The sequence below is a fragment of the Vespula pensylvanica genome, chromosome 7 (assembly GCF_014466175.1).
Source record: "Vespula pensylvanica isolate Volc-1 chromosome 7, ASM1446617v1, whole genome shotgun sequence".
Lineage (NCBI taxonomy): Eukaryota > Metazoa > Arthropoda > Insecta > Hymenoptera > Vespidae > Vespula > Vespula pensylvanica.
Window position 1 is genome coordinate 4,588,880 of NC_057691.1, and position 9,512 is coordinate 4,598,391.

The 9,512-nt window shown below is 34.0% G+C and overlaps 1 protein-coding gene across 4 annotated transcripts; it reads left to right on the forward strand.

The window, feature by feature from the left end:
* The first annotated feature begins 1,086 nt into the window (after positions 1-1,086).
* On the forward strand, positions 1,087-9,510 carry LOC122630566 (glycine receptor subunit alpha-3). 4 transcript variants are annotated; one of them, XM_043815182.1, is made up of 9 exons: positions 1,087-1,327; positions 5,308-5,452; positions 5,570-5,652; positions 5,754-5,897; positions 6,012-6,094; positions 6,429-6,563; positions 7,337-7,437; positions 7,686-8,003; positions 8,751-9,510. In XM_043815182.1, the coding sequence occupies exons 1-9, from the start codon at positions 1,266-1,268 to the stop codon at positions 8,934-8,936; spliced, it is 1,257 nt and encodes a 418-aa protein (XP_043671117.1). In that variant the 5' UTR covers positions 1,087-1,265; the 3' UTR covers positions 8,937-9,510. The 4 variants fall into 4 exon arrangements, with proteins under 4 accessions (XP_043671117.1, XP_043671118.1, XP_043671115.1 ...); XM_043815183.1 differs by lacking the exon at positions 1,087-1,327 and adding an exon at positions 4,457-4,706 and having other exon boundaries at positions 8,689-8,894; XM_043815180.1 differs by lacking the exon at positions 1,087-1,327 and adding an exon at positions 4,459-4,706.
* The last annotated feature ends 2 nt before the right edge of the window (positions 9,511-9,512 follow it).

Sequence of the window (9,512 nt, forward strand, 5' to 3'; positions counted from 1 at the left end):
CAGTACACTTCGCGCTGGTTAGTCGAGGTAAGTTCGATTTTTTCAATCTTCCTATCTTGTTCTACGTGGAATCTGGGAGGACGAAGGAAAGAGGTGGACGAGGGAAACGAAGGAGGATATTTCGATTCGATAACGCGATAATCTAACGAAGATAATCTTTATCGAATGAGAGGATGTTTAATGCAGCACGATGTTCGAAGGACTTGCCACACAATTTCGATGAAATTTCATATTCGCACGTTTCTAATTTCTTCTTAATGGTAATAAATATGATATGTAATAATATATATCGATAAAGTTATTAATCATAAAGAATGGAATTCTTTATATCTTTCAATGTTATAAATAATGTTATTAAAAAGAGAGAGAGAGAGAGATATTGAAAATAGTTTTATCTAAGGATGTTACGCATCTTTAATTTTTGATCATAAATGTTACTTTTAGTTCGTTACTTTATTATTCTTTTTTTATACGATAATGAATGGTAGAGCGAAAAGTGAATAATACTAATAAGTAAAACAAACTAAACTATTGAAAATGTAACGAATAATTACATACATACATTTTCCAGACATTCATTTGGAATTATCATACATACGAGTATACATATATAAAAAAGAACTTGGCAGCATTCGGATTGTCTTGACATGCAAACGTTGAATCGAAGACGAGTGGAAAATTGGAATAAGATTCGGCAACGGTTGCTAAAAGGATCGCCAAATTTTTCAAGGGGAACACATCATCTAATATAACAAATCTATATCTATATTTATATATAATATTATACGTATATATCTTAAGAAATTGATTCTGAAATATAAAAAATCGTCACTATATATGTATATATATATATATATATATATTTTTTTTTTTCACAAACAAACATAAATGCTAATAAATAATTATAAGTCAATAAAACAAACAAACAAAACATTTTTTATCTTTCAAAATCTATTTTTTATATGCGTACATATATAATATAGGCATGCATATAAATATACATATATATATATATATATATTATACGTATATAGAGTGAAAACACATGACGTCGTTCTTTTCTTTTTCTTTTTCTTTTCCTTTTTTTTTAACTATGACGTAGTTAGCCATCGCTCGTTGCCAGAACGGAATGTGACGAGGAACAGATTCTTGAAGGAGCAGCTCGAGTACGCTTCCGGCGTTTCGCGATTCCCCCAGTGGTCTTGCAGGCCCAATGACCTGATTGTCGAGCTCGAAAGAAGAACCAGAAGAAGAAGGTGCTCTCGATGGTTCGTTACCACGAAATCGATGTGACGATGACGTTCGCTACGCTTCCAGAAATAATAAAGTACGTGCTACTAATAAAGTACCTACTTGCCTAGAAACAGAAAGATGTTCTCTCTCTCTCTCTCTCTCTCTCTCTTTCTCTCTCTGTCTGTCTCTTGCTGTCTCTGTCTTTGTCTCTTTCTCTTTCTTTCGCTGAAATTTCGCGTGCATTAAACGAATAAAATAAGAAACCCCTTAAATTTTACGCGAGATAAAGTATATCTCGCGAATGATATACATATACTCACTCTCGAAATATTCGAGTACCAAATTATCATTTCTTAGAAGATTGAATCGAACAGAAGCGCTTTCCACTTAAATATTTTTTCTCATTTTATTTTTTCATAATTTTTAACATATCGTAATTATTCAATTTAATACTTTAATTATATTATATAAAAAGTAGACATATATTTATACGCACACACACATACACATATATACACATATACTCCTATAATTTTTCTCATTCGAATATCAATATTTCAACGCGAAGAAATATTCAAAATATCTTGTAGTATATATAAACGAATGAAAACGATCGCAAGAAATGTATGTCTTTGCAACCATAGTTACCAACGTCGTCAATCTATATACACAATATGTATCTATATATTGTCTATATGCATATAAGCATAGCTTCTCGAACGGTGGCCACTCCACGATACGAACGACACATAGCTTCCTGTTCGCGGCACAATTTTCGAGGGTCGATATATCGAACGATGAGAGAAAGAAAGAGAGAGAAACGACGACGACGTTTTCTTCAAATAGCGCGGTAGTTAGCGCCTCCCTGAAGAAGGGTTTGCGAGAAGAGGGTTGGATAAGAGGAGAAAGAGGAGGACCGTCTTCTTCCTCTTCCCCGTTCGTCATCGACTATACTTCTCTCTCTCTCTCTCTCTCTCTCTCTCTTTCTTTCTCTCTCTGATAGACTACTTTCCTTCTCCCACCCTCCCATTCTCCCTCTTTTCTATCCTCCTCTTCGTCCCTTCCATTCTCCCGTTCTAGCACGTTTTCCTCCGAATCTCTTCGTATTCACTGACTACGCTCTAATCGATGCTGTTTAGCCGCTGAACGATTTAAAACATATCACCCCTGAGGAACACGATACTTTCACCTCGCTAAGGAAGAGTATGCATTGGCGCAGTGCGAAAAAAATTTTCAAGAAACAAAGGAATTTTCTTTCTTAAGTTGATCCTTGAGGGATTTAAGAAAAGGGAAAAAAGAAACATGAGGAAAAGGAAACATCAGGGAAACTATGTGTGAAGCGTGTTATGGATTTATTAAAAAAAAGTGTGCATGTATAATTATTATTTAGTTTTATAGACGATAAAATATATGAAACGAGATTTAGATTTTTTTTTTTTAAATAATTTTTTTTATGTTCTAAAGCTCGAGGAAATTATGTAGATTGTTAGGAATTCCAAAAAAAGAAATTATATAATTTTATAATCTAGTTTATACTACAGATGATAAAATAAAACGTAACGAACACACAATATTATTTTTCCTTTAAATATCATTGAAATTAACAAATTTGGCTTATCATTTCCTATAGATTATAATAATTCAGTTTCTTAATAAATCTCGACGGGTTATTGTGGATTTGTTTTCATTAGTTCAAAGAAGAACCAAGAAATCGCTTTGTATAGATAATACATATTTACACAATAGAACGAAACTTATTTATATACTTTATATTATTTATAGATATGTGTGTGTATGTGTGCAATATCTATCGTACGATTTTATACCAAAGATGACACAATTATACACAGTATAAAGTCTATTCTCATTAATTACTCGATCATTAATTTGTAATGTTACAATGTATCGAATTAACGTTCAATACATATCTCGTTTTCTATAGAGAATACGAAAATATAATCATTAAATCAACGAGCTTAATACGATATTATTATCTAGAGTCCTGTGGGTCTCATTAAACGAACAGTAATCACTATGATTAAGAGATAATTGCTTCAGTAACTTTTCGGATCGTGTATCTTCATATTTAGTAAAGAACATACGAAAAAAATTACATCTTTTTCGTACATACATTTTTTTATATTTGAATATAATCATTAAATATATCATTCGTGTCTGTATAAATAAATAATAATAGAAAAGTTGACAAAATAAAATGTAAACGCAAATTACTTTTTTTTTTATAAAATTATCATTAAGTAGAAGGATCCTGCGTGAAATAATTAAAACATAGAAATTAACATGATACTCGCATACAACGACCGATAAAAAAGTAGTCGCTAATTAAGAAGGTTAAAAATACCATTGTATAGCAGTAAAATATTAAAAATAGGATTCTATCAATAAAAGAGATAAGAAGAATGGAAAGAAAAAGAAAGGAAAGAGAGAAAAAAAAAGGGTTAAAAGAAAGATGGCGAGGTAAGAAAGAGAAAAGGGAAGAAATGTTGGAACGATTATCAGGACGACCTGTCGAGGAGGGTGTGCACGGTTACGACATAAAGCAAGGATACTACCGCATTGGAACAGAATCGTATAGTCGTCATCTCCGTCGTCGTCGTCGTCGTCGTCGTCGTCGTCGTCGTAGTTGTCGTAGTTATCGTCGTCGAGGTTGTCATGGGCCATGGGCACAGGTACTCCGAGGGATTACCACCACTTCTTTCGTCTCGCAATCCTCCGTGGTACTCTCAACCCTTTCCAACGTGTTTCCGTGCACGTCACGAGCGAGAGTTACCCCCTCTTTTCTCAACTGGTCCTCTATTTGCGACGTAGAAGAAGGGGTGAAAACGATGCAAAGGGGTGCAACTGGTCCACCACTACCACCACTACCAACACCACCACTACCAACACCACCACTACCACTACCACCACCACCAACTATCATCACCAACACCAATGCTCTCTACCACCTCCACATCTCGGTAGATCACGAGAATGGAAGATTTTGCAGGCTCTGCAAAGTCGTTCGAAGGAGTCAGTCGTCGGTTGCACGTTCTCGCGAATCAGAGAATAGCCATCGGAAAGTGGTACGAGCCACTAACCGGACCTGGTTCCGGACTGGCACAAATTCACATATCTCTCTCTCTCTCTCTCTCTCTCTCTCTCTCTCTCTCTCTCTCTTATCATCTTTTGTTTCTAACTTTGTTTTTGTCCTCGCCTTCTTCCCTCTCTATTCCCTTTCTATTTCTCAAACTTCCTCTTTCTCTTTCTTTCCCCTCCTCCTTCCTTTTCTTCATCCCTAATATCCCTTCGACGATACTACAAAAAACGTTTTGAAAAATCGTACGAAAGGATGCATTGAAGGATAAAGAAAGAATGTCGACGGAAGGAGCACACGGAAGAGGCATGACTTCCGCAATCCTCTCCACGTTTCTTCTTCTTCTTCTTTTGCTACTGGACCGCACCGCAGATGCACAGTAAGATCGACGTTTTTGAGGATATTTCATCGTCGATGATAAAAAAAACTTTCGTTGTTTAGCCGAGCATGGAGTATAATTCGATCGAATATTAAATGCGATAGCATGTGAAACTGTGGTGAATCTACGACACATCGATCGATCTGATTTTTTTCTAAATACATAGTTCTGAAAAGTTACAGTGAGAGAAAATAGAAAAATATTACAAAATTTAATGTAACAAACGACTAGTTCGTATTATTTTGATATAGAATCGGTTCGATCGATCAAGCTGGTGTGATGTGCTAAATATTATCAAGATGGAGTGCTTACGGGAGACTTTAACGACCAACCACTTCGCGTTCGGATGTTCTCCAAGATCAAAGTTTGAGCAGTGTTTTCTTTTTCTTTTCTTTCGAGATAACTTTAAAAATTCGATAGTTATCGAGGGACGTCTTTATCTTTTTTTTTTTTTGTACTTTTTATATTGACAAATTTTTTTAGTTATTTTTTCTTTTTTCAAATATATATCAAATCCCGTAAAATTTCTCATTCATCAAGTAATCCTCGTATCAAAATTGAAAAGAAATAGTGCCGAAACGAAAAAAAATGTTTCTTTCAGGAGAAGCTTAGAATTCTTCGATCTTCTGCCGGAGGATCCAAAACTTTACGATAAAATGAGACCACCGAAAAAAGATGGACAAGCAACCGTCGTCTATTTTCACGTCACCGTAATGGGTCTCGATTCGATCGATGAAAATTCAATGGTAAGTACGATTTTCTCTTATCCCATTGATAATGTGTCTTCTTCAAATATTGGCAATGTCCATTGAAAGACGATAATACCTACAGAGGACAAGAGAAAGATATAAAACAATTTACAGACCTACGCTGCGGACATATTTTTTGCTCAAACGTGGAAGGACAACAGACTGAGACTACCAGAGAATATGACTTCGGAGTATAGGTATACGATTAATTAATTAATTCTTCAAAAATTGTAAGGATAAATAGATAATCGTGAAAAAATTGCTCCTATAAACGAAAACCTCTTGAACGGAATTGAAGATTATTAGAAGTCGACTGGCTGAAGAACATGTGGCGACCTGATTCCTTTTTCAAGAATGCCAAATCGGTGACCTTTCAGACGATGACGATACCAAATCATTATCTCTGGCTCTACAAAGACAAAACTATCCTATATATGGTGAAGTACGTAAAACAAAAGTTCTTACATCTTTGACATAGTTAACTTGATCGTTAAAAACAAAATATAAAACATAAGAAAAAACTTTACGTTCAACGATCTTGCTACGATACTTACAGATTGACATTAAAGCTCTCTTGCGCTATGAACTTCTTGATTTATCCGCACGACACGCAGGAGTGTAAACTGCAAATGGAGAGCCGTGAGTAATAGTCGATATCTGTAGAAGTTTATCAACGAAATTGCATCTTTCAGTAAGCGCATCGCTAATACGTTCGCTAATATTCGTTCAAACAAATTACATAGAGACAAAGAGATAGAGAGAAAGAGAGAGAGAGAGAGAGAGAGAGAGAGAGAGATTTCTATCTTGCATGAATAGTTCGCGAAAGAAACATCCACGCTACTCGAATAAAAAAAAGAAAAAATATCTCAAAGAAAGGTGATACGCAAAAAAAAAAAAGAGATCGTCCGCGCCATATTTAGCCGATAGTGTGAATGCTTACGTTTTGACAAGGACAAAACAACTCGGTCAACAGTGTCTCACACGACGGATGAAATGATCTTCCAATGGGATCCCGATGTACCACTTGTTGTCGATGAGAACATAGAATTGCCCCAATTACAGCTCGTGAAGAACTATACGGCTGACTGCACGCAAGTCTATTCCACTGGTAAGTAATTTGAATAAACTTCTTTGATTCGGTTTTTGAAAGCAAAGTATCGTGTCATGCGTACGTACGCTTGTACGATTAAACATCGAGGATAAATTTGATTCCATTCAATGGCATCCTTTTATACGAGAAATTAGGAAGAACCCATGCATAAAAATTGAATGGATATTATACTACCATCTCTAACAGAAAAACGAATTAATGAGAATGAAAGTAATGAAAATTGACGTTTGTGAAATTGTAGAATAAATAATCTAAGAGCATCACGAGTGATATGTTTTTTTCTAATCATTACTGTTACTCTTACGAGATAATCAAATTTTACGAACGTTTGCAAAAATTGAAAATATATTTTTTATACTTAATTCTTATTTTCTCTAAAATTATACTGGTTTGATTCATCACATTTTGTTTAACATATCTCCTAACTCTTATTTATAATTTTTTGAAGATTCGTCAAGAAAATGGCTTGTTTTACTTTTACATTAAAAAATAAATATGTTAAACTATTCTTAGAGAAACTCAAACATAATTGATGAATTTCATTAATTCGAAAAGTAGACGTATTCAATAATAGCTTCTCTCTAACTAACCTCGACCCTTTTGAAACTATATTTGAAAGGATGACACCGTCCTTTAGATTATCGATTTTCTAAATATATTACCAACTTACCCGATTCTATCATATATTTTGCATATACTTATATATACATACAATAAATATACATTATACGTACATATGAGGAATAAACAAAGGAACCTTTTATTTTCAGGTAACTTCACCTGCTTGGAAGTGGTATTCGTATTGAAACGACGACTCGGTTATTATCTCTTTCATACATATGTTCCCACGTGTTTAATCGTAATCATGTCGGTAAGTCATGATCTTATGGAAAGAAAGAAAAAACAGAATAAAAAAGAAACTATTGACAGCTTATATGGGGTGTTTACTTTATCGAAACTTTGCTAAGAATAATTAACTATAGTAAGTTAACTTTTGAAAAATATTCCGCATATAAGGTGTTAACTAAAGAAAAAGAAAAGAGGATATGAAACAGGACAATATGATTACAGATAGAGAGATAGAAAGAAAAAAAGAGAACATATTTATTTATTTTATAGTGGGTCTCATTTTGGATCAAACCAGAAGCTGCACCAGCCAGAGTGACCTTAGGAGTGACATCGTTGCTGACCTTATCGACTCAACACGCGAAGAGTCAAGCCTCTTTACCACCGGTCTCCTATTTAAAAGCTGTCGATGCCTTTATGTCGGTCTGCACGATATTCGTGTTCATGGCATTGATGGAATATTGTCTGGTGAACATCGTTCTCGGTGATTCCGATGCGCCGGCAGCAAAACCACCACCACCTCCGGCACCGCCATCTTCTAGCGCTGCCGACTCTGCTAAACTTGATAAAATCTTCGATATTGCAACTAAGGTAACGCCTTATGGTGAAGATTGTTTTATTAAAAGACGACGACTTCTGTGCCTCGGAGAAACAATTTATTCATCCTTTGCGGTCTACCAACTATTTTTAATACTTTATTCATAACATCAATTATTTTATTCTTAACGTCAAGTATAATATTAATGAATGACTTTTCTATAATTTTTCTATAATTTTGTGTTTATTTTTTCATAGACATTTAATTCAATTATGGTTTTTATACTAGATTTATCTTTTATGGTAATTGGTACGTTGTTATTACAATATTGTATGTGTTTGCAAGCAAATATTACACCTATATTTTTCAAGTTGTAAACATAGAAAATTTTTGAGTATCTCATATCTTTTTCTTCTTGATTTTTGTAATTAAAGAGTTCGTTATGTATAGTAAGACCGCAAAGGGTTAATAATGTACGTTTACTGCTAAATAACTTTATACATTTCATAAGTTTTCGTATTTATAATTTTTACTAAAGAATTTGTTTAGATTATATTTCACTTTCGTTTATTAATAAGTAAGTATAATGTTTGAAAAAGTGCTTGACAAAATTGTGATTCAGTGTTTGTGAAAATCAAAAATGTATAGAAAATAACTTATATGTTTTCTTTTCATATATTCTTATTTATTTATTTTCTTTTAATTTCTTTTAATTTACACGCGATCTTCGCGAGAAAGCTCCGAGGCACAGGAGAGACGTCTTCTTGGCGGTGGTTCAAGTTGTGATCGTTGTCACGCAGGAAAATGCAATGTTGTTGTCCGGTCGATCGCAGAAGTCGAATTCAGGTCCACCACCAGGACCAACACCGGCTCAGAAAGCAAGAATGAGGGCCTTGAACATCGATCGGGTCTCACGTGTTTTCTTTCCTTTTCTTTTCGCTGTATTGAACGTCACTTATTGGATAATGTTTGCTGAATATATTTAAAATCTTCTTTTATCCGATAATTTGCGGAAAGAGAGAGAAAAAGAGAAATATCGGAATGCAAGATACGCGTTTAAAACGAGAAGGAGTGAGAAAGATGAAATGTAAAATTGAATGTATGTAAAGAGTGTATGTGTGTGAAAGAGAAAAAGAGAGAAAGACAAAAAGAACGAACACACATTTGTTATTAAAAAGATGACATCAAGTCGTAAACGAAAAGGAAAACTACAAAAAAAAGAAAAGAAGAGAAACCTAGCTTATTTTTAACTCGAAAAACTCGTGTATCGTTACAAGATGCATAAACGATAGATAAAAACGTATTATGTAGATATATCTCGCGCTCTTTTTTCTCTAAATAAATGGCTATCTAAAAAAAAAAAAAAAAAGAAAGAAAAAGATCAATTATCGATAAAGAAAAATTTGGACGCCAAATACGAACGATCGTCGCGATCGAAGATCGAGATATCGATTCGTTGATCTATCGCGATAAGAAAAAAAAAAGTGAGAGGAGTTAGGTGAAGTCGAATCTGTAATTAATTATTATTAAAGGGTTTTCGCTTAAAAAAAAAAAAAAAAAAA

What these genes read in the sequence shown, in the direction of transcription:
- LOC122630566 (XM_043815180.1), top strand. Translation starts at nt 4,606, where the DNA reads ATGTCGACGGAAGGAGCACACGGAAGAGGCATGACTTCCGCAATCCTC. An exon ending in AATATGACTTCGGAGTATAG is followed by an intron (nt 5,653 to 5,753) that starts GTATACGATTAA and finishes ACGGAATTGAAG; the next exon opens with ATTATTAGAAGTCGACTGGC. An exon ending in TCTTCGATATTGCAACTAAG is followed by an intron (nt 8,004 to 8,750) that starts GTAACGCCTTAT and finishes GTTGTCACGCAG; the next exon opens with GAAAATGCAATGTTGTTGTC.